Source organism: Mya arenaria, chromosome 2 (assembly GCF_026914265.1).
Source record: "Mya arenaria isolate MELC-2E11 chromosome 2, ASM2691426v1".
Taxonomy (NCBI): domain Eukaryota; kingdom Metazoa; phylum Mollusca; class Bivalvia; order Myida; family Myidae; genus Mya; species Mya arenaria.
Genome location: NC_069123.1, coordinates 60,026,146 through 60,052,060, shown reverse-complemented (window position 1 = coordinate 60,052,060; position 25,915 = coordinate 60,026,146). Strand labels below are relative to the sequence as shown.

Sequence of the window (25,915 nt, the reverse complement as noted above, 5' to 3'; positions counted from 1 at the left end):
TAGGATGGGTTGGTCAAACAGTGGTCGACCATTGTGGCAGGATTGGTTAGTCAAACACTGTTCGACCATTGTGTTAGGACGAGTTGGTCAAACATTGATTGACCATTGTAGCAGGACGGGTTGGTCAAACACTGGTGGAACATTGTAGTAGGGAGGGTGAGTTGGTCAAACACTGGTCGAATATTGTGGCAGGATGGGCTAGGCCAACACTGGTCGAACATTGTAGCATGACAGTTTTGGTCAAACACTGGTCGAACATTGTGGCAGGATGGGTTGGTCAAACACTGGTCGACCATTGTGCTAGGATGGGTTGGTCAAACAGTGGTCGACCATTGTGGCAGGATGGGTTGGTCAAACACTGTTCGACCATTGTGGAAGGACGAGTTGGTCAAACATTGGTTGACCATTGTAGCAGGACGGGTTGGTCAAACACTGGTCGAACATTGTGGTAGGTTGAGTTGGTCAAACACTGGTCGAATATTGTGGCAGGATGGGCTAGGCCAACACTGGTCGAACATTGTGGCATGACAGTTTTGGTCAAACATTGGTCGACCACTGTGGCAGGATTGATTGGTCAAAAACTGGTCGAACATTGTGGCAGGATGGGTTAGTCAAAAACTGGCCGAACATTGTGGCAGGATGGGTTGGTCAAACACTAGTCGAGCATTGTGGCAGGATGGGTTGGTCAAACATTGGTCGAATATTTTATTGGAAATGTTTGGTTGATCATTAAGTCTGCATAATTTGGTTGAAAATTGATTTGATTCGGATGAATATTTAGTTCGGACTATTGGGTTGAGCTTTTAATGAGCCAAAAAAACGTAAGAAAAAAACATGTTTTGTACCGTATTTTATTTAATTAACCATTGCTACAAAATACATCTTCTATAAAGATACATTTAACAGTTCAATGCACACATTAACATAATGCATTCTTCACATGTCTATATATTCATTGCTATGTCAAATATGATAGAGTCGACTCTTGTCAGAAAAACCGGGCGATATTATCAAACTGAAATATAAATTGTAAAACAGCCATGTATATTTTAGTGTTCCACCTGCAAAAATCTCTCGACCAACAAACATATTTTGCATAAACCTTTATTTCCATAACCTGCTTATTTCACCTCATTTCCTTGGTACATGTCATGTTCGTGCTTTTAAAAGCATTGGGTGCCTGTCACTTATTTCCTCTAGCTTCTAACCGGACCTTTCCTTGTCAATACGTGGAAGGTGAAAGGAAGGGGTGTTGCGATGGTGGTCGGAGGGAGGGCTGCAGGGACAGTGCAATCTCTGACCGCACTGCCGTACTATCGGCAATCGCTTGCCCATAATAGTAAGGCGATAAAACAACAACATCAGCGAGACGATGTTTTTCAGGATAAAGAATATCAAGCTGTATGTGATGATTCTGATCTCGAAAACTATGTATAAACGTACGATAAGGAACGGTAAGTCTTGCAGGAAAATGTTCATCAGCGTGACGACAATTTCTACAAACTTGTCACCAAAGTACCGATTAATACATGGAACCTTCGGGTTCCGTACGTGACGGAAGCGGCGTTTGTGCACGAGGACAGGTATAAACTGAATGAAGCTGGCGGACCAGACAGTGAGTATGGCGAGAGTGAGGCTGAGATTTCCACGGATCTCCTCTTCGTCGAACACGGCGAGCAGCTCCATGATGTCGGAAGCGATGGCCAGAAACTCGAGCAGCAGGTCCGCCAGGAAGGCGCGCGACACGGCACCGCGGGGCAGAAGCCAGCGACTAAACACGAGCAAATACACGAGCGCCTCCTGCACGATGATCAACCACACTTCGTTGTTCATGGCCAGCTTGGTGGGAGCCTGCGTCTGTAACATTTGAATGCCTCACATTGATAATAGACAATTTGAATATTTTAAACATCGTCAGCGTGAGTGTGTATATGCGTGTGTATGTTTGGGGGGGGGGGGGGGCGTTCAGAGGAGAATACATGAATAATGAAAGCAGGGACTTGGTCATGCATGACTTAATGTTCATTTTATATTCCCCTTGGTGGACTTTATAGCGGATAACGTGTAGCTAGCCTCTTTCATAATCTTACAAACAGGCAAAAGTCTGCGCTATTGTCCATTTGATAAATTCAGAACTTATGAAACATGAGCTGGGAACAAAAAACACCCTTTATAAACGGCATTTCAGCATGACAGCGCATTAATACTCTTAAGCTTTTCAGTCTGTTCAGAAATTTAAGTTGAGTGTTCTTTCTTTGTATTATTATTAACAACGAGACAGCAATACATGCATGTATTATAATGGCAACCTTGCAGAGGAGGAGGAGCGATCTAATATAATTATTTTGATGTTAAACCTACGCAAAACTATTCTTTGATAGCATGAACCACGCTGTAAGGGTTATGATACGCATAAAGTGTTGACACTACTCAACTTCCAAAAAATAGTTAAGTCGTGGGAAACTTCCGTTCATTTGATAAAGGTCCATGCTGAAGAGGTCTTTTCAAACGTGAATAGCGCTGCTCGAGCAGAACTTCTAACAACCTTAACAAGCAAATTGCATAACGTTATTGAATCAATTGAAGCCTTTTGAAATTATTCCCGCCTTAAAAATAGTAGATACGGTATATAAATGAATACTTAAGCTAGGTGATCTCTATACAAGGTTAGTGCTAGTGCTCTGTCGTTCCGAAAACCGTGTCTCACAGTCAAATGCGTGTCTGACAGCGGTTCTCTGTATGTGAAATTCCTACTAGTCGGCTGCAACAAGCCACTACAACATGGCGTCGGTGACTGCTTATGTCTCTCTGGTTTACTTAAATGTATATGCCGTTGCAGTCTCATGAGAATCATATCGTTACGTTCGCTTCATTTTATTACGCGGTGAACATACTATAATATAGGCTTAAAAGCGTAACATAGCATGAAGCGTCTATAGACATGGAATCTGATTCTAAATGATATTGAAATGTTCTGACCGTGAATCCTGTGAACTGCGTTGATGGCGCGCTAGTTGACACGCTTGTGACGTCAGGTCCGGGACCACTGGAGGTGACTTCATCGTAAAGTTGCAGTTGAAGAAGCCATATGGACGGTATGGTAGACCCAAGGTAAAACAGAAAACACGGCGTCCACCTGAAGTAATTTATAGTCCAGAAAAAGCATAGAAGTAGCATGTGTGTCAACCTAACTCTGTTGTTTTGGGGGGCTTTTTGTGTTAACGATTTTGTTTCAGTTGTACAAACCATTGACACGCGACTCGTCAGCGGCGGCGTCGACCTCGGACGTACGTAACATTCATCGACTGAGTTATGCGTTATGTCTGTGATGACCAACGAAGCAATGTTATGTCGGCAAAACAGTATTATCTTGCAAACAAGAGCGCATTGTTCCATGATCACCTCACGTGCTGGTACCTAACGTACTACTGGCAACCCTTGTGTTATAATATTTCGTTATGTATTATGATTGGAACATAATCACACTCGTGTCGTTGTCACAAGGTAAAACAGAACCTATTTGTACTGCTTTATCGGAACGAGAGACGAACAGTCGGGCATAACTAACATACGTACTTTCATGCATTACAGAAGTATCGTTCAATTTTATTAAATTGCGGTGGTACTAATTGCGCCACTACTGACAGTAATAGTGAGAGTTATTGTAGCTTAATGGTATAATGTTATATTTGGACTCTTAAGTGAAGAGACGTACTCATATAAGTAAAATCGTCATTGTTAGAATAAGCGAACCCTTTCAACGGAAGCCACCAACGTGCGAACGTAGTGTACATAACGTACTTTGGTAAAATGTTACCATAGTGCGCTGACGCCATACTGCATCCGTAATTTGCTGACCAAAACTAGTGCGAAATTCAATTTGGTGTTTAATATCAAATTGGATTTACACCATTGTGAGTTCGCACAATGCAATATCGCGTGTGAAACAAATGATTATTTAAATATTCTTAAAAAGTAGCGAATGATTATACATTCTTCTCGTGGCCTTTTCCACGTAAAAACCGATATATTCATTCAATAAGAATACTAAAATAACTATTGTTTAATTGTAGCTGAAAACTACACATGTGGAAGATTTCTATTATTGTATGTTATATAAAGAACCGACCATGAGTATTCTATGCCGGCCCTCTTGACGACGACTACGTGCAGCTCTAGAAGCAGAAAGAGGTTGAGGACGGCAAGCAGCCAGTACAGTGGGCTCCCTAGGGCCTCCGTCACGCGCCACACAGTCAGTACGTTATGGCCTACCAGTAACACCCGCACGAACACCGCCCAAAAGATCGGGCGGTGATTCCCGTACAGCAACACGTTAGGATCTTTCGGAACTTCTTGTCCTTCGTCGTCGTCGTCATTGTCTGAGATTTTGTGATATTTTTCAAGCTGTTTGATAGGTAAACTCCCGTTGCTGAGATTTAATTTCATATGATTAGGTTCCAGCGATTTGTCAGTGAAAATAACTGAATCACTGTCCTCTCTGTCTTTCATTTTAAATTCAACTGATGGTATCGAAGCTTTGTCGTCATTTAAGTTGGGTTGTTTGATCCAAGCGAGATATGAGACCGGGTCTTTGTCTGACTTGACATCCGCGGCTTCCAACTCGCTCCCCGGGTCGTACACACTCCCAAACGCCCATGGCACTTCTTCCCTAGATGGCCGACTGGAAGCGGGCGTACTTTCGCTTCTGCTTCTTCGCCATTCATCGTCGAAGTCGCCGTTAGGAAGTTCGTACGTAGAAAATAATCCGTCATAGCCATTTTGGTGATCATAGCGCACACGCCACATTTCTAGCTTATTTTGTAAAAAAAAAAAATAATATTGAAATACTACAGAAAATAAGGGTTCGTTATCTTTAAACCTTTTTTTATTAAACACAGAAACACGCGACTGTCTGGAACTTCTGTTAACTATAAATGTAGTATGCAGCTCATCGGGCGTTCTTCAGCATTCCCTCACTGCAAGGTCACATTAATGATTTTTTTTTCAGAATGCTCAAAGTTTCTATATAATAGATTTCTTCGCACTCAGTATGATGTTCATCTCTGATTTTCTTTCGACAATCTGACATGAAAGGAATCCGTCGCTGTAACAAGCACAGGCGAGCGGATTATCATAACGTGAAAAGAAATTATGTTACATTGGATGCGGATCTAAGGAGAGAATTGAAGTATGAACGACAAGTGTGTTTCAAATGTAAAGTTAACGCAGTCACATTAGATCCCAGCTCATAAACTTCATACACTTCAGAAATCATTTTATTATTGAAACGACAATTCATGTGAAGCTGGTCGTTTTCGTATTTTTCCAATTCAATTATATCAGAGGTCATGCATGGTAAAATTGACACGGTAAATAGTAGATCGCTGGCCGTATCATATGGCAATAAAATGCTATGCTCAGTTGCCTTGGTCTAATCTGTTTAAAGAATCAGGCTTATGTTGTTGTTGTTGTTTTTCATTTTCACCGTCTCAAATAGTCTAACAAAAGAATAAGAAAACGGTGATACTGCAATTTAAAAATGCGCCCGCAAAGAAGGAAAAAATCATCCAAAATGATGCTGATCGAGGTGCCGATAAAAAGTGCAAAACTCAATCAGTTCAAATTAGGGATGCAAACGATTATTCGAATATTCGATCAAACATTTGGTATTTGAATCTCAAAACCGGTATTCGATATTCCAAAACAAATTGTTGAATAAATAGAAAAAAAAACATTTGCCTACAACTATGTCGTTATGTATAAAGTTCGATTGTCTTGTTTTTACAACGATTGGCCCCCAATGCCAGAGGTGTGAATGTGACGACAATACACTATACACGCGTCATAAGACATTTAGGGACATATTGTCGGGTACCATAAAAAGTCCCCGTAATATTACAATAACTGGCTAATAGACAAGAGACATAAACAAAAATCAATTTCTTTTCGGTAGATTTAAATGCCTTTGCCAATCAAGGAATTTAAGGAAACGGCCTTCGCGCCAATGTGTTGTCTTGGCTGCACAATGTGTTGTCTTGGCTGCACAATGTGTTGTCTTGGCCGCACAATGTGTTGTCTTGGCCACACAATGTGTTGTCGGCTGCACAATGTGTTGTCTTGGCCGCACAATGTGTTGTCTTGGCCGCACAATGTGTTGTCTTGGCCGCCGCACAATGTGTTGTCTTGGCCGCACAATGTGTTGTCTTGGCTGCATATTCGACTGTGCAACATTGCTCCAAATGCCGTGCTGATATGAATGACATGTGCAATAATAATGTAGTTACAGGTATATATGCTTTAAACGGTTTTCAATGTTTCGATTCGATGCTCGTGCTCATGCAACTAAATAGTACAGCGTTTTAATGTATATTTAGTTTTTTTTGTTTGTTTTTTTTCTTTTTGAAAATGAGGAATTTCAGAGCCATGGGGCGGGGGGGGGGGGGGTCAGAGTCCGCCGCGCGTACTGGCTACGACAAAGTAGGGTTAAAATGCCTTGGCTATTATTTTTGCGAATACTAATAAAAAGTTACTACTACTTCTAAAAGATGTATATTTTGGTAATCGAATATTCGATCGAAAGAATTACCGAATATTCGAATATCAATTTTGCCATTCCGTTTTCATCCCTAGTTCAAATGCATGCATGACTTTGAAGAAATTGATTTATATTTTCATTAACATATATTTACTTTCAAAAGAATAATCATGACTTATTGAGTATTTTTGTTGTTTTCATTTCAGATCAACATAATGTATAATTCATAAAAATAATAGTTTGCCAATACCTAGAGCGGGTGATATCAAATTTCAATCAATGCATCAATGCAGACATGTATGATTAAAATTTGAATTCACCTCAAGGCTAGCTCGTCGAGAGTAACCTACGTAGAAACTGAGCCGGAGAACAATAAAATATACATGAATAAACTTATATTGTCAGTCAGGTCACAGGCATTTATACGAAAACGACACAACTATCGAAATTCCAGAACTGAGGGTGCCATGATGTCACGGTAGTGCATATCAATATAAGTCATCAGACTCTTGACGGCTGCTACATGTATCGGAGGAGATCATTCGGCTCTGCATGATTATCAACGGCCAACATGATAGTCAGGGCAAAGTGGGGTTCATATTGGCCAAGGTCGTTCATACAGCCTGAGCCCGGTCCGCTCCCATTTAGCCGTGCCTGACCCCTTTTGGGTTATTCCTAATTCCATGACTGATGATAATTTTTTCGGCATGATTATATGATAAATTCCTCTTTTAGCTGCAGGGTGTGATCCGCTTGTGACCGTGAGACTCACAAACCACAATGCAGCGATAAGGCTATCCCCCCCCCACACACACACACAACCTCCCCCCACCACGCACGCACGCACGCACGCACGCACGCAGGCACGCACACACACACACACACACACACTCCCGTCATGAGCCTGTGAAAAATATATAAATTTATGGCGCACAGTAGAGCTAAATACTAGTAAATCGGTTTAAATTAAGTTGTGTTTAACCCTTGTTTGTTGGAGTAGTTGCCTCCCTTAGTTATAATTTAGCCACTTTCCGATATATGCGTTCGACACCAGTTCTTTACAATTGATATGTAAATCTCTCATTTCATGTTCAATTTTCTCTTCACAGATTATGCGTATGAACGATCCAAGGGTATCTTAAAATAGACACCATGAATGTTGTTAAGATATTGACAGTCTCGCGACATACTTGCGAAACTCTTGACATGTTTTGATCAGTGAGTTGATAATATAATAGAGACTAGATTAGTCAGTAAGGACCCTTGTTGAATATGCGCCTATTGCGAAGACGGGAATTCAAATTCTTCCTCTTCGTTTCATTTGTTGTAGTATTAATCAATGAAAATCTAATTTACAAAATACAGTCCTATAGATGGCCAGAATTTCCTCATATTACAAGGTGAGTAGTAAGTTGATGAAGTATACAAAAAGTTCATATTAATAGAGCGTATTACAATACATTTTTAAACCAAATGAGACTTTTAAGTATTATTTTGGTAGAAGTGTAAACATAAATTACTCCAACGAACGTTACATAATTATCTTTAAACTTTATCTACTTGGGTTAGTTGATCCACAATGTATATTTTAAGTACTGGCTGTTACTTTTTTGTGAGTCATTGTTAAGGAAACTGTTATGTACTAAATTAAACAGTGGACACCAAAATAAAACAGTGATTGAATTAAGTGGTGGTTGTCTTGGATCTTTTGTAATTCATTTGTCTTTTTGAATGTCCTCTGTTATTGTTGTTTATTTAGTACATGAAAAACCTATAGAACTGTCACTATTTTACCATGAATGTCCAAATTATATGAATGTAAGTGAGCAACAATCATTTGATAAAAAAAAATCATCCTTTCCTGGCAGATTCTAGAACAACATATGGACGTTATACTACTCTGTTAAGGCTGGTAGAGGACAGGAAAAAGCCCTTGATGAGAACAAATATGTAGGTGCAGTTCTTATAGACCTCTCAAAAGCATTCAACTGCCTGTCTAATGATCTCATATTAGACAACCTAAATGCATATTGTCTCTCAGCCCAAGCATGTAAACTACTGCAGAGCTATCTTACAAAACGAACACAACGGACAAACTTGGTCAATTTACCAGTGAGTGGTACTCCATCTTTCCATGTCTTCAACATCTTTCTCATTCTCAATGACATCTACTTCTTCATTAAGACAGCCTTTTATTGTTATGCAGATGACAATACTCTATCTGTGTTTATGAAAACCCCTGATATTGTTAAGACCACTCTTGCAGAAGAAAATAACATTTCAATAAACTTGTTAACTTCCAATCAAATAAAGGTCAAGCAATTTTAGTTGGCCGTTAAAGAAATAAAGCAATTCACAATTTAATCTTTTAGGGATTGAGGTAGATAATTTATTAAATTTTGATGCCCAGATTTCTAACATGTGCAAAAAAGCAGCTATTAGCAACTGATTATCCTTCGAAGACTCAAGCATATTTATGACAATCAATACTGAGTTTATAATCTTAACATCTTTTATCAGATCCAATTTCGGTTACTGTTCTGTTGTGTTTCATTTTTGTAGCAAGACCAATACAGACAAAATTGAAAGAAAAACATACAGAGCTTTTAAAAAGGTTTTTAATGATAACACGTCAACTTTAGAAAATCTTCTTCATAGAATTAAATTGCCAACATTACATTATCTCACTGTTTTATAACATATAAATGAGAAGAAATTGACGATTATGAGGTGGTCCACTGAATATCTTATTCTTGTGTTAATGGAAAAAAAATTTCTTCAGTGGGATGACTTACAAAACTCTCATCCATCTTACTTTTTGTAATTGTCTGCATGCCTATTATTAGAAATGGCTTTTGTAAATACTTTTTCCAGTATGCATCCTATTTAGAACTACCTTATATGCTTTTATTTTCAGTTCACCATTTCATTGATTTGTGTTGTCAAGTTATGTTTGTTTGTTATTTATGTCAGATAAAAGCTTACTGAGCTAATGTTTCTTGTTATGATATACCTGACTTTAATTAGATATTCTTGTATCTTGTATCTCTTGTATCATTAAGCTACATGTACCATGATCATTTGAGAAAAGAAGAAGTATATAATTCCACATTTTTGTTTAATTTTGGGCCTTGGCTCCTTGACTGTATAGTTCAACTCACATGTAGTGATGTACACATGCATTTATACTAAAAACCTTTGCAATATTCAGACAATACAGACATTACTTTGTTATCCATAATATAAGTGATATATAAACTTTTTATTATTGTGTACTGATGTTCATACCACTCACAGTTTACTGGTAGTCTTACTCACAATAGCTCATGGAAATAACAAGATTGAAAATAATTATTTTCAGGAGTTTAGACAAGGAGCAGGTTGCATTGTTGATAGCTGACCCTCAGCTGCAAGGTTGGCAGGATGAGCATGTGTTTCCTTTTGGTAACATAGCCCGCTGGGACATTGACAGGTAGGTACTATCACAACCATTACATTACTAATTTAGTAAGTAGATACTTTGGTACTGGTAGATCAACAGTGGAAACATGGATAATACCGCGGTATTGGTAGATCAACAGTGGAAACATGGATAACACCGCGGTATTGGTAGATCAACAGTGGAAACATGGATAACACCGCGGTATTGGTAGATCAACAGTGGAAACATGGATAACACCGCGGTATTGGTAGATCAACAGTGGAAACATGGATAACACCGCGGTATTGGTAGTTCAACAGTGGAAACATGGATAACACCGCGGTATTGGTAGATCAACAGTGGAAACATGGATAACACCGCGGTATTGGTAGATCAACAGTGGAAACATGGATAACACCGCGGTATTGGTAGATCAACAGTGGAAACATGGATAACACCGCGGTATTGGTAGATCAACAGTGGAAACATGGATAACACCGCGGTATTGGTAGTTCAACAGTGGAAACATGGATAACACCGCGGTATTGGTAGATCAACAGTGGAAACATGGATAACACCGCAGTATTGGGTGGAAACATGGATAACACCGCAGTATTGGTAGATCAACAGTGCATTATTAAATCAACAGTGGAAACATGGATAATACCGCGGTATTGGTAGTTTGATAGTGGAATTTGGTATTGGTTATTTAACATGGAATATTTCCCAAACATGAGACAAGGCAAATTAACAGTAAATCATTGTGAGATGGTGTTGATTATCCTTGTTTTACATCCATTTTGGGATCTCTTTTTATGTTATCAAGATTGGCTCAAACCTGAAGATAAAATCCAAATTACTGGTAAAATGAATTCAGGTTCATTAAAAACTTCAATTTTCCTATGTGTTTTTTTTTCTTTCTCTTTCCACAGAGTATGGAGGTATAACTTTTGGTACTTTACATAGATCTTGAAATCCTCTGAATGAAATTAATATTTTCTAGATCTCAAGAACTGCCATTTATTAAAGTACCGGTAGCTCTATTTTGTAATGGTTAATCAGCAGCAGTATAGGCTTTTTAGAAAGTCATAACGTCAGATGTTAAACCAAGACATTTTTCAGATACCTTTGGAAGACATTTTCCTACGCACTGGAGTACAGCAAGCCAGATATCATCATCTTCCTTGGGGATATTTTTGATGAGGGCAGTAAGGCGTCAGACAGTGAATATGCTGCCACCCTAGCGAGGCTGAGAGGCATCTTTCCCCAAACCTCTTATATCAAGGTAGTCACTTAACTGCAGTCAGTTGACTTCTGATGGAATATGTGAGGCTTGCATCTCTCTGGTTTTTCACTGTAATTCACATTAATTGAGTAGCCCAAGATTTGAACTAGGGAAAATGATTTATTTCTATGTCAGACATAGACGATGTTATTTAGTGGCAAGTATTCTACATGTAAGATCATTGACAAGTTTTAAGGCATAATGGCTTTATTTACTGTTGACATATTCTTCCATCATTGTTATGTTCATTGACTTGTAAACTAAAATACATCACCCCCTTGATCTCATTGGTCTCATTTTTCTTCTTGTCATATCATGTTATCTGGTGTTTTCAGACAATCTATATTCCTGGAGACAATGATATTGGTGGGGAAGGACGGGACTTTGTTCATGCCTGGAAGTCAGATCGATATGAAGAACACTTTGGCAATATCTCAGATGTCATCAGATTTGGATTTGTAGATTACGCTAAGGTGACCAGATAGTAATAATATAAAGGACAACTGTGTGCTTCAGTGGGATGTCATTTTTATATCACCCAATGAGTACCCAAAGTAATATTTTCCTGAGTGAAATTGTGAAATTTTGGATTTCATGAGTTTAAAGAAATTTGATATTTTGCTGAAACACGCTGAAAACACTTTGAGGTATAAGATTGAAATGATCCTTGCCTGGGCAAGGGGCTGTTTCTTGACCATGCCTTAAAGGATTATCAAAAACTTGCCATTAAGGTTCAACATGATGATGTGGTGTGTCGCGTACAAGACCAAGGTCTGCACCTCAAAGGTCATAGTCACCGACCTGAAATAGGATTTTCAAAAAATGGAGGCTCATCCTGATGAGGCGGAGTCTCTCAGGTTCCATGTATGTGCATCAATGTGTCTGTCCAGACTATTCCTCATCCAGGCTGTATCTTTACCATGCATGATGTCAATTGAGTGCGAAGTAGGACCATTTGTGTCAGGGCTGTTTCTCCACACAATTTGATGAAACTCGATGGGAAACTTTGATTACAAGAGGAGGTGTGCAAATGATCAGAATGTTGTGGCTTCTGAACACAAAAAATTGCTATTCTCCATTACCTTCAAACTATGAATCATTTAAAGAGACTCGCTCATGTTTTGTTCAATTCACTCTTTTTCTGTATGACGAAATGAAGTGTGGTAAATCATTAGGCATGTCAAAATTAAGTTACTGACCGCTTGGAACAAATGTTGATATATGCTCACATACTTTCTTGAAATCCACGATTTTGAGCCGTTGTAACACTTTAATAAAAGGCTGATTGTACCAGCCTTGGTTTGCTACCAACCAAAACCAGGATTTTTATACTTAAATTGTATTTTTCCTGCAATTATGGTACCAAAAGAGTAGAATAGTTTTAATATAAGTGTTTTCAGATATATTACCGCGAAGAGGAAAAGTTGGTACATGAACATGAACGAGTCCCTTTAAAAGAATTAAGTTTTATTTTGTGTTTTCCTTTTCAATTTGTACAGGAGCATATATCTTTTCCAATGATAACTTTGTGTTTAGCTTGGTAGTACAGCAATCACTTGTTAATTGTTATTGGACTGTTATATTTTGCACATGAACTACCATTATTTAAAAACAATCGTAAGTGAAACCATGACACTCATTGTTTCAGTTAAATGTTCCATCTTACACTATGTCGGACAAGACGTTAAAGGCAGCAACTGAAGTCCAGGAGAGATTATCAGCACCTTTACGGGTGATGCTGAACCACCATCTGGTCACTGTTGAAGCTAAGCACTACATATATCCGGTAGGTCGGTGCTAGATATTAAATATACACGATATGTACCATGTCCATATATATGGTAGACATTACATATACATGGTACATCTGTGCCAGACATTACAGCTACTGGGTACATCTGGTCACTACATACACTTAGTAGATCTCCGTTAGACACTACGTATATCTGGTATGTCCATTCTAAACACAATGTATACCTGGTACAACTGTGCTTGACACTACTTTTGTAACCAGTATGTATGTGCTAGACACTAAATATACCTGGTACAACTGTGCTTGACACTACTTTTGTAACCAGTATGTATGTGCTTGACACTAAATATACCTGGTATATCTGTGCTACACACAACATAAACCTATACCTAATATCCCTGCCAGACTTTTCATAAATCAGGCTCATCTGTGCTATGGACTACATACACCTGATATGTCTGTGCCAGACTGTACATAAACGAGGCTCATCTGTGCTATGGACTACATATACCTGGTATGTCTGTGCTGGACACTACTTTTGTATCCTGTACTAATGTGCTAGACACTTCATGTGCCAGGTTTGTCTGTGCTTGACACTATGTGTACTAGGTATGTGTTAGACACTTATTGTACCCGGTACACCTGTGCTAGACACTAATTGTACCTTGCATTATGATCTAAAAACTACATATACTCAGAAGTTCTGTGCCAGACACTACATATACCCAGTAGGTCTGTTCGGAGTTCCAGATACTACATATATGTTGGTCTGTGCCTGGTGATATGTTCGGGGATTAGATATTCTTAGAAACAACAGATGACCGTTCACTAGCTTTATTCATGATAGTATATATTCCGGAAGTCCCGGTATCATATTACATGCACATACATATAGAGTGGCTACTGAGGACACAACATCCCTCCTCAATTCAGATTGAATGTTATTTGAAAAATATTAATATAAAAACAACAGTCATTAATTAAAAGTAATACATGTATGTTATAATTATAATACGAATATATCAAAACTTAATATTGCAAACCACATCGATAACTTTGCAATTGATAATTAGATTATTAACATACTCTGGTGGAATTGATTCTGTGAACTTAACTATAGTGTTTACGGGTTTAAGAAATTCCAAGGTAATCAGTAACTCATTGAAACTTGATACTGGTGAGGTCAGTTCGAAGGTTATATTTACTACTACTAGATAAAACGTTTCTACTACATGAGCAATACCAAACATTTACACATACGTACACAATCTTATTCATATTTTTTTTAAAGAATAATGTTATATAAGAAAATCGTCTGTCATCTAAATTGTCCATAATTTGTCCACATTCTTTTCTTTACTTTAAAGTATGTCTTTGGCAGATATTCACTGTGAGAAATTTAAATATACTGAATGTTTTAGAATTTATCAAATGTTCATTTGTCAAAACTCATTTAAAAAGCCTTATCAATATTAACTATAATAAAACAATATAAGATAATTTTGTACTCATTTATGTTTACAACTCACACGAAAGATCAAATATCATCGATCTTCAGGTTTCACTGGGTTTATTATGCCCATATCTCTATGAAACCTTATTATCAACACTCCGCACATAGTCGCTCAAATAAGTCGGAGGTCGTCGTTCCCTAGTTGGTCGGGTGTGAACCTCCGTCGTATTTTGACCACCATCATTATCGATCAGATCATCCCCAAGATCGTCGTCATTATTATTCATATCCATGTTGGAGGCGTCCAATGATGGTTCAACCTTTTTCATAAAAGACGAATTACGTGTAACTCGATGTCCTGAATCACATTTTACACTGATCATAGGTCCTTTTGTTTCCGTAACCGTATATGGCATTGGTTTGAACTGCGTAGAGCACTTAGACGGTGTCTCATTTCGCAGTAGCACTTTGTCACCAATGCTCATGTGACGTTCCCTTGCCCTAATCCTTCTGTCCTCATACTCGTTCGAGTGGGATTTTGATTTCTCGTCATTACGCCTTGCGAGTTCGTCTAATCTAACATCTTGTTCTGGTTTTGCGATATCTGGTAATCGCGTTGATGGTTCCCGCTGAAACAATAAACGGAACGGCGTAAAACCAGTTGACGTATGTGGCGTCACTCTGTATTGGCGTAAGAAACGGAATAACTCCTGTTTCCAGTTCTTTCCTTCTACATGTGAAGATTTGATGCATTTCATTAGGGGCTTATTAAAAGACTCTGCTTGAGCATTTGCCCGCGGCCACCTAGGTGTGATTTTTCGGTGAATAAATCCACAGTATTTTGCATAATCTGAAAATGCATTACTGTTAAATGGACTGCCATTATCCGTTTTGATCACTGTTGGTACCCCGAACATTGCTATTATTTTGTCCAGCACTGGTATGACAGTGTTCGCCGATACTGATTTGACTATCTCCACAATTGGATAACGTGAATATTCATCAACGATAACTAATAAATAGTCCCCAGTTTGTAACGGTCCACAAAAGTCCGCGCTTAAATTCATCCATGGGCCTGATGGCATTTCCGACATTCTCAGTGGTTCTCTTGATCTCGGTTCCTTTGTATTTGCTTGACAAGCCAAACAACCTTTTATTGCTGTTTCGATATCAGCGTTCAAATTAGGAAACCAGACTTTTGAACGTATGTAGCTCTTGGTTCGCAGGACCCCTTGATGCCCTTCGTGGCCCAGTTTGATAGCCTGCGCTCTTAATGATTTAGGCATAACGATCTTGTCATTTCTCAATAGTACAGTTCCACAGTGTACACTCAGTTCATCCTTCACACTTCTAAGTGCAGATAATTCTTCTTTGTTTATTTTTAGATCACTTAGTGTCTTTATTTCGTACCATTTTCCATTTTCTGTAAGCTCAATAGCCTTTCTTATTGTACTGTCACTTATCGATGCTGATTTTACCTCATCTTATGTCATAGCATTTGGAACAGCTCTTTCAGCGATAAAATTCACATATTCCTCTGCTAGGTTTCTATCGTTACCAACATCTTTCAATGGATGTATTGACAGGTAGTCAGATAGATTGTCTTTTCCAGGCTTGTAGACAATGTTCATTTTGTATGGCTGAAGTCGTAAACCTAACCGTTCAATTCTTAGAGGCGGTTGTTTTTTCTTCCATATGCATTCTAGCGGCTTATGGTCGGTTATGACAGTGAAGCATGGAGCACCACGAAGATACATGTTATAGTGTTCGCATGCCCATACAACACCTAACGCCTCTCTTTCCGTCTGACTGTACCTAGACTCTGTTGGTGACAATGCCCGACTTGCATATGCCACGACTTTGCCCTGTTGGGTAAGAATTGCTGAAAGTCCCACCGGTGAAGCGTCTGTCACTACTTCTATTTCCTTCCCTGGGTCGAAATACACCATCACTGTGTCACTTGAGAGATCCTGTTTGAGCTTCTCGAACGCGTTTTCTTGCTCACGTTCCCATGACCATGGTGTTTCGTTTCTTGTCAGTCTTCGGAGAGGTTCTGTTATTGTCGCATATTTCTTTATAAAACGGGAGCAATATGCTGTCATTCCAAGAAAACTTCTTATTTCTGACACATTGGTTGGTTGTTCCATTTTCCGGATAGCTTCCACTTTTAACGGATCTGCTGAGATCCCTGACCCATTGAAAACAACACCAAAGAACGTAATCTCTGACTTGTTGAATTCGCATTTTTGTTTATTAAGTGTCAACCCGTTGCGATGAAGTGCATTGAACACTTTGTCTAATGCAATGTCATGCTCTGTTTGGTTTTTCCCATATACAATTATGTCGTCTGAAATGTTCTTTGCTCCTGGAATTCCTGCTATTATTGAACTTATTGTCTTTTGAAATACTTCGCTTGCGGAGTTTGTCCCAAAGTTCAATCGTTTGTATCTGAATAGACCTATGTGCGTCGAAAAGGTTGTAATTGGGCGTGACTCTTCTTTGAGAACTAGTTGATTGTATCCAGATTTCAAATCCATTTTACTAAACACCTTTGATCCATTTAAATCATGTATAAGCTCATCGATGGTTGGCATTGGGTGTCGTTCCCTTTCAATCGCTTTGTTTGCTAATCGCATATCAACGCAAATTCTGACGTCACCATTTTTCTTCGGTGGTGTCACGATTGGAGACACCCATGGCGTTGATTCATTCCTTATTTCCTCTATTATGTCGTTTTTTAACATTGTTTCAATTTCCTTTTCGACCTTTTCTCGCAAATGAAAAGGAGTTCTTCTGCCTTTTTGTGCCACTGGATGCACGTCCTTGTTTACGTGAAGTTTCACGGTTTGCTGCTTCAATTTCCCAATACCTTCATATATTCCTGGGTATTTCCTTTCGATCGTTTCCTGTGAAATGTTGACATTTTGGATTATTTTAACAACACCTAAGTCTGAAGCCGTTTGAAATCCCAAAAGTGTCCCGTAATTACCTTTGACTAGGTAAAATTTGTCTACAACTATTTTGTCATTTTTCTCAGCTGTCATTTCACAACAACCTTTCACTTTCAAGTTTGAACCCCCCCGTATGGTAATAATTTAGGTAAATGTTTCGTTTTAAGTGTTGGTTTTCCGAGGAATGCGTATGTGTTTTCATCGATAATGTTTACACTCGAACCGGTATCTATTGTTACTTTTATTGCTATATTGTTAATTGAGATGAGTGTTTTCGGAGTCTTGTTGTTTTTGCTAACACTTTTTACACTGACTTGATAGTTGTATTCATCTTCTGAATCAGACTGTAGCTTAACTTCCCTAATACCCCTCTGTCGGCAGCACCTACTAAAGTGATTAGGCTTTTTGCAAAGATTGCAAGTTTTGCCCTTCGCTGGACAGGTCTGCTTGTGTGGGTATTCATAACCACATGCTCGGCAGGTATTTTCATTCAGTGGAGCGCGATCACGTGGTCTCGCCGATAAGCCAGGGTGATCACGTGGTTTCGCCGATAAACCTCTTCGCATGCCAGAATTTGCATAATGCTGACCACCGCGCTCTCGTTTATGTCCACGCCTGTTCACACTGCCACGTGGTCGTTGTGAAACCCTTTGCACAGTGTCCGAATTCTCCATAACAGCAGCCTGTCGGTCGGATTGCTCCAGCATTCGACCCATTGTTAATATGTCGCATAATGCCTTATCCGGTTCTCGCAGGGCACGACGTCTTAATTGGTTCGATCTGCAGTTCTGAATTACTTGTTGTAGAATTTCCTTGTCTACGTTTGTGAACTCACAATTTTTTGCAAGTGTCCGGAGTTCTGTCACGAACTCATCTAATGACTGCGTGTCATGTTGCTTGCATGACCGAAAATTGTATATTTCCATTTGAACATTCTTTTTAGGGGCGAAATAATCATTAAGCACTTTCCTCGTTGCCTCGAAGGTCGCATCCGTGTCCCTTTTTTCTACATCGTATATGTCATACACTTTCTCACCAGCGTAATGAAGCAACAACGCCCGTTTTTGGTCATCATCTGTCACTTTTAATCCTACAAATAAATTTTCTAACCGCCCTAGCCATTTCTCCCAACGCGTGCCAGCGTTTGATTTGTCTGTGTCCACATCAAAGGATGGAAAATTCGGAAGATTATTCATTTTATGTTCACTGTTTAACGTCTTTATCCATTAGTTAAACAAAATGATCATTAATCCAAATATTACACTATTAATTCACAGTATCCTCGTCGCCAGATGATATGTTCGGGGATTAGATATTCTTAGAAACAACAGATGACCGTTCACTAGCTTTATTCATGATAGTATATCTTCCGGAAGTCCCGGTATCATATTACATGCACATACATATAGAGTGGCTTTTGGTCTGTGCTAGAAACAACATATACCCAATAGGTCTGTTAGAAACTACATATACGCAGTAGGTATGTGCCTGGCACTACATTTACCGAGTAGGTCTGTGCTAGAAACTACATATACGCAGTAGGTATGTGCCTGGCACTACATTTACCTGGTAGGTCTGTGCTAGACACTACATTTACCTGGTAGGTCTGTGCTAGACACTCTTAATACCCAGTATGTCTCTACTGAACACTAATTGTAACAGGTATATCTGCGCTATAAACTAAATGAGCCCAGTACATCAGTGCTAGACACTACATATATGTGATATGTCTGAGCAAGACATAACTTTGGGGGAGGGTTGCTTTTCAGACTAGTTCCATATGAAAAGAAAATGTTTTAACATGTTCTAATATAAAAGTCATAGCACAATGCCTCTTAGAAGTTATGTTAAAATATTCGTATGCTGCACATGCAATACTGCCAGATACAGTAAATGGACAAGTTTATTTCAAAGGTCTTTATCCTGATTTGAAAGGCGGGATAGCAGAATAAAATGACTTTTCTATCTAACCTCAACCTTTTTTTTTTTTGCCTGTTTTATCAACCTTTAATTTTGGTAAAAACATTGCTTGACATATGACCGACAGCCAAGCTTCAAACTCTCTGTAGCCAAATTTACAAATCAGAAGTAGAAGTTTTGTTTTCTAAATGGTTTCTTTAATATTTTTCCTGGTTATATCAGTTTCAGAGGCTCTAAAGTTCAAAATAAATTCTGAAATCAAGATTATTTGCTTTTTGGTACCAAATACAGTAGTAAGTACCATGAATTGAATATAAATGTAATCAAATTCCAAAAGAGGTCTAAGCCCCTGTACCCTGTTTTGGGCATGAATCTCTCATACTCAAGCAGATGACCTGCAATTATTCAGGATTGAGAATTATGAGCTTGAAGAACCTCTGTTAGTATTGTGTCATTAAGTGACTCCTGATATGATGTTGAAGCTATGTGCTTTAGCAGCTGATGTTTGTGATTTCTGTTTTGCTTGTTGTATTTGACTCCTGTATTGAATCCTCTAAAAAAGCTTTAACTAAAGGACTTGGGTGAATTACATGTATCTCTCTCGTGCACACACAGTCTGTCACATATCTTGTTTTGGTGAGATGTGTTCAAAATTTTATGTACAAAGCAACTGTTATGGTGATGGGTACTGATTTTCAGCTTGATTGGATATTTCACTATGTAAAGAGTATGGGAACATGTAGATACACATATCAGCATAATGGTATAACTAGGATTTCTACTGACTATATGGTATACATTGTAACAAGTTCCATATGTTTAACTTACATTTGAGCACTAATTAGATATCAATCCTGTACTAAATTTGGTTTTTTTTTTAATAAGTTACAAAATAATGACTTGTTTCCTATTTCAGGTTCTGAAGAGATTGAGACCAAACCTTATTCTCTCAGCACACTCACATCATGTAGGTTAATTTATTTTCAATTATAAAAGGACAAAAGAATCCATGTTAATATATAACTGTATATATATATATATAAATGTAAGTTGGTGTACAGTAAAAGTATTGACTGACGCTTATTACAAACAGTTAAGGTTGTTGGTTCAATTCCTACCTGAAAAATGGATATTCAAGTTGAACACTTGTATTGGTTTGAATTTCTTTCTTTGAAATAATTATGCTCTAATCAGTGCATATTCCTTTCTATCTGTAGGCGTCATTGATCAGCTGTAGGGACTGTCTCCATGACAATGACTGGAGCTGGGAGCGGCAATTCCAGAACCTACAGTTCCTTGACTCCTACGTGCACCTGAACCTCAACCAATCCAACTCAATGCACGAGATTGTCGTGCCGACATGCAGCTACAGGATGGGAGTCAGCGATATGGGCTTTGGGCTGGCTATCATTGGTATGTGGATGATAAGAGTATGGTATAACTTTGATATATGAATTTTTTTTATCTTAAAATGATGCAAATTATGATTGAATTTATCACTAAGAGATAAATGTTTATTATTTATGATTCTGGATGTGCTCAAGTATGTTTAATCATAAGTTTGCTCCATCTTTACTTACTTGGCTGTCTTCCTCTAGCTCTTTCAGGATTGCTTTCTTGATTTTATAAGGTCTCTTCACTTTGGTACAATTTACCATTCCCATAAACATGAACGTGTATACTATGAATACCTTTAAATCTTACCGTACTTCACAAGTGATATCTGAGGGCATGTGCATTTCAGGTTCTGAGGGCGTCGTGGACTACACGACTCTCTGGCTGCCTCGGAGGTACACAATGCTGATTGGGTACGTCATCTACATGGGCATCAGCGGGGCTGTCCTCAGTGTGCTGTTTTTCTCACAACGCAGATAGCAATCAAAGGTGGATAAACAGATTTGATAAACATTCCTAAACAACTATACATTCCTAGAAAGCCAGATTCCCGACCTGTTACAACAATATTACATAAAAGCTCTCAGTTGAATATTGACTGGAGTTATTTTCAAATTTCATTATGCTTATAAATTGTATAATATTAAACTTTGTTCTTGGGCAAATTTTAATAGAATAACATTTTATTTGTAACTATAGATATTTTTTATTAAAATATGCTTGTATTAATTATATTTGGGGCGTTATATTTGTACTGTTATAACATGCTCCCTTAAATTATTCCCTGTTTCTCTATCAAATCTGTTTGTCCACCCCTAGAACCTAGAGGTTGGTGGGGGCAGGGGCAATCTCATATCAACTACACAACACCTAAGTTTGAGATCTTTAATTAATAGTGGTGAATGGTTTTGCAGATTGTTTATATCTATTTGGTGTTGGTTTATTTGTGGCATATTTTTTATTATTAATGATTGAATGATGTGCCTTTTTGACAAGTGTTTTTCTTACAATGCAGGTGTTATTATTCTGGTTATACATGTATAATATGTGCAATCAAAACATTTATAGATGTTTAATTGTATTTGTAGACTGACAATAAAATGAGCATTATATTTTTATAATAGTTAGTTTTTTTAGTCATTTTTATATATGACAGGAATATATTCATGTACTTGTAAAATATGTTATTTGGACTTTACCAGACATATAGAGGTGAAGATTTGCGCCTCTGTTCATGTGTTTTCCTGATTTTATTATCACAATCATATAAAAGGTTGATTGATTTTCTTTCTTATTTCAATTCAAAAAGGTTCTTCAAAGACTTAAATTGATAGTAGTTGAAATAAATTTCATGTACGTTGAGGCCATAACAAATTGATATTTCATTCTACAGATTTACCACAACGTTTTTCATAAAATACGGGTCTCTTACCGGTAATTATAATTTTTAAGCGACTTATTGTTTTCCTATTATCCCCAAAAATTTTTGAAAAGAATGCATGCTTATGAAGCCATGTTGTTACTATTCATAAGATTAAATTGTATGTAGTTTTTCATGACATTTTTTTTGACAAATTCATACAAACACCAATCCATTACACAACTACTCAAAAATCATCTTGTTTGACATATGAAATGACATCATCCACTAAGTGTTAGTGGTAAATTGATATGTTTTTACTATTAGTTTACATTCTTTGTATTTCTTGTAAAGTTTGATTTTATTTATGTTTAGCCAGGCAAATGTTTCTCTATCTTGATGTTATGTTTTGTGTATTCATATTTTTTAAACAAAACAAATATTAGGAGGTGATTTAAGCTATATCATAACTGAACCTGAAATCCTCTGTTACTGTCTGTATGGTACGCTGTAATTTTTAAACATGTATATGGTACACGAGAGGCTACTACACCCTACACAGCACAAAAAACAGTCAGTATTCAGTCTTCCATATTAGATTGATGTTGAATATACATGCAAAATTGTTATGTTTACAAATATGATAAGATTCAAAATTTATTTACAAAACATCCAGAAGCATATAGTGTTTTTAGGTGATTCAATGCATATATATTACAAAACTAAGAACTACAATTGTCAGAATTTCAATTTTGAGCAGTTTTATTGAAGAAAACTCTCAACTGCTAAATAAGGCAGTAAGAGAAAAGTGCAATCTAAGATTCTCTGAAACTTATGACATGTTGAAAATACATAGTTTACTTATAATATTTCGTTAATTTCTACTTGATTGTAATCCTAATCATAGTGTTCATGTCCCAAGTATACATAAGAATGCTGATGTAGCTGTTGGTACCGTGGCTGCTATATGTGATACTCTCTCAGTGTTGTGAAATATTTATTCTGTATATATTACATCTTGTTTCACATCAAATATTAAAAGTACATTACGGCCGATATGTTTATCATTGTTTTTATTGTAAAGGTTGTTTTATAATAAAAACCTATAACATGAAAGAAAGAAAATATTTTGCTGCCATGAAGGAAAACTTCTATATTAATGTATATTTTAGTGTTCTAAAATTTGTATGCTAATTTCAGTCTTTCATATATTCGTACCAGTATTGTAAACCCTGGTTGTGAATGCGTGTTGTGAACATAGATATTTCTGATCTACAACCTGATCAATTTTATTTTTGATTTATCAAATTTTGTTGAGAGTTAAATGTTGATGCCTGGTGACCACATACAATTTGGATATCATTAAGTTTGATAGTTATTTGCTTATTGATTACAAATATGTAAAATGAATGACCGAAAGTACACTTTATAAAGTTATTATAGTTTATTTATTTGGTCTTTATTTCAAATCAGATCGGTCATAAATGACACATTTTGCAATCTTTGAAGGCCATTAATACTTGTTTGCTATATAATTATCAGTACTTTTTACATAAAACTTTTCCAAATGATACCTAAAAATATGGGATCACCAAGCACCTCCCATTCCCATATTGCACACACATATGCACGCACGCACGCACGCACGCACGCACGCACGCACGCACACGCACACACACACACACGCACACACGCACGCACGCACGCACGCACACACGCACGCACACACACACGCACACACACACGCACGCACGCACACACGCACACACACACACACACACATCTCATAATGTATGGGGTCACCAAGCACCAACTCCCATATTAGTTGGTCGGATACCTTAAGTACTACACAGTAACTGTCGTATACATTTTAGTTTCACATGCATTCCATAAAAGCAATGGACGTATTCTTACTTTGCTTTAATAAATGAGAGTTAAACTGAAGTGCTTTGTTGTTTCATGTACGAGTTCTTATTTATTCCCATACAATAACTTTTTCTAGTTTTTTACATGGAATGACGGGCTTTTACCCTGAAAATTTACTTCCGTCATAACTTAGCTACCAAATGATATCCAATGTATTCCTTAATTAACCAGACATCCATATTTTAATTGGTCGCTTGTTCAGAACGTTATTGTTAACTCTTAAAGATTAAATACTCTACGATGTGCTCATATTTAAACAATGTCCCAAATCTTGATGAAATTATAGAGTTGTAAAGATTTAATTGTTAATGACGATGACATTAACAGTGTTGTTAACCTTAACAAGGTCTGAACAATAGGCTCAGCGTTGTTATCCTTAAATCGTTGTAAACATTGACAAAGGTCTGAACAATATGCTCAGCGTTGTTAACCTTAACATCGTTGTTAACCTGGACAAAGGTCTGAATAATAGACTCAGCGTTGTTATCCTTTACAACGTTGTAAACATGGACAAAGGTCTGAACAAACGGCTCAGCGTTGTTATCCTTTACAACCTGGTAAACCCGGACAAATGTCTGAACAATAGGTTCAGCGTTGTTAACCTTAACGTCGTTGTAAATTTGGACAAAGGTATGAACATTAGGCTCCGCCTTGTTATCCTTAACATCGTTGTAAATTTGGACAAAAGTCTAAACAATATGCTCAGCGTTGCTAGCCTCCACAACGTTGTAAACCTGGACAAAGGTCTGAGCAATAGGCTCAGCGTTGTTATCTTCAACGTCGTTGTGAATTTGGACAAAAGTCTGAACAAAAGGCTCAGCGTTGCTAGCCTCCACAACGTTGTAAACCTGGACAAAGGTATGAACAATATGCTCAGCGTTGTTAGCCTCAACATCGTTGTAAATTTGGACAAAGGTCTGAACAATAGGCTCAGCGTTGCTAGCCTCCACAACGTTGTAAACCTGGACAAAGGTCTGAGCAATAAGCTCAGCGTTGTTATCCTCAACATCGTTGTAAATTTAGACAAAAGTCTGAACAATAGGCTCAGCGTTGCTAGCCTCCACAACGTTGTAAACCTGGACAAAGGTCTGAACAATAGGCTCAACGTTGTTAACCTTAACATCGTTGTAAACCTGGACAAAAGTCTGAGCAATAGGCTCAGCGTTGCTAGCCTCCACAACGTTGTAAACATGGACAAAGGTCTGAGCAATAGGCTCAGCGTTGCTAGCCTCCACAACGTTGTAAACATGGACAAAAGTCTGAGCAATAGGCTCAGCGTTGCTAGCCTCCACAACGTTGTAAACATGGACAAAGGTCTGAGCAATAGGCTCAGCGTTGTTAACCTTAACATCGTTGTAAATTTGGCCAAAAGTCTGAACAATAGGCTCAGCGTTGCTAGCCTCCAAACAACGTTGTAGACTTGGACAAAGTTCTGAACAATAGACTCGGCGTTGTTATCCCCAACATCGTTGTAAACCTGGACAAAGGTCTGAGCAATAGGCTCGGCGTTGTTATCCCCAACAACGTTGTAAACCTGGACAAAGGTCTGAGCAATAGGCTCGGCGTTGTTATCCTCAACATCGTTGTAAATTTGGACAAAAGTCTGAACAATAGGCTCAGCGTTGTTATCCTCAACATCGTTGTAAATTTGGACAAAAGTCTGAACAATAGGCTCAGCGCTGCTAGCCTCCACAACGTTGTAAACCTGGACAAAGGTCTGAGCAATAGGCTCAGCGTTGTTAACCTTAACATCGTTGTAAATTTGGACAAAAGTCTGAGCAATATGCTCAACGTTGTTAACCTTAACATCGTTGTAAATTTGGACAAAGGTCTGAACAATAGGCTCGGCGTTGCTAGCCTCCAAACAACGTTGTAGACTTGGACAAAGGTCTGAACAATAGGCTCAGCGTTTGTAA

The 25,915-nt window shown here is 38.0% G+C and overlaps 2 protein-coding genes across 3 annotated transcripts; one reads left to right on the top strand and one right to left on the bottom strand.

The window, feature by feature from the left end:
* Positions 1–894: 894 nt before the first annotated feature.
* On the bottom strand, positions 895–5,022 carry LOC128242169 (transmembrane protein 26-like). The gene is made up of 3 exons (XM_052959242.1): positions 4,130–5,022; positions 2,980–3,136; positions 895–1,857 (listed from the first exon to the last, which is right to left on the bottom strand). Exons 1-3 carry the CDS (start codon positions 4,804–4,806, stop codon positions 1,204–1,206), a joined length of 1,488 nt encoding a protein of 495 aa, XP_052815202.1. The 5' UTR covers positions 4,807–5,022; the 3' UTR covers positions 895–1,203.
* Positions 5,023–7,584: 2,562 nt separating this feature from the next.
* LOC128243849 (uncharacterized) lies at positions 7,585–24,017 on the top strand. Of its 2 annotated transcripts, XM_052961838.1 has the most exons (9): positions 7,796–7,935; positions 8,404–8,485; positions 9,897–10,007; positions 11,079–11,241; positions 11,577–11,714; positions 12,890–13,027; positions 20,235–20,285; positions 20,536–20,731; positions 21,063–24,017. In XM_052961838.1, the coding sequence occupies exons 2-9, from the start codon at positions 8,472–8,474 to the stop codon at positions 21,191–21,193; spliced, it is 942 nt and encodes a 313-aa protein (XP_052817798.1). In that variant the 5' UTR covers positions 7,796–7,935; positions 8,404–8,471; the 3' UTR covers positions 21,194–24,017. The 2 variants fall into 2 exon arrangements, with proteins under 2 accessions (XP_052817791.1, XP_052817798.1); XM_052961831.1 differs by lacking the exon at positions 8,404–8,485 and having other exon boundaries at positions 7,585–7,935.
* The last annotated feature ends 1,898 nt before the right edge of the window (positions 24,018–25,915 follow it).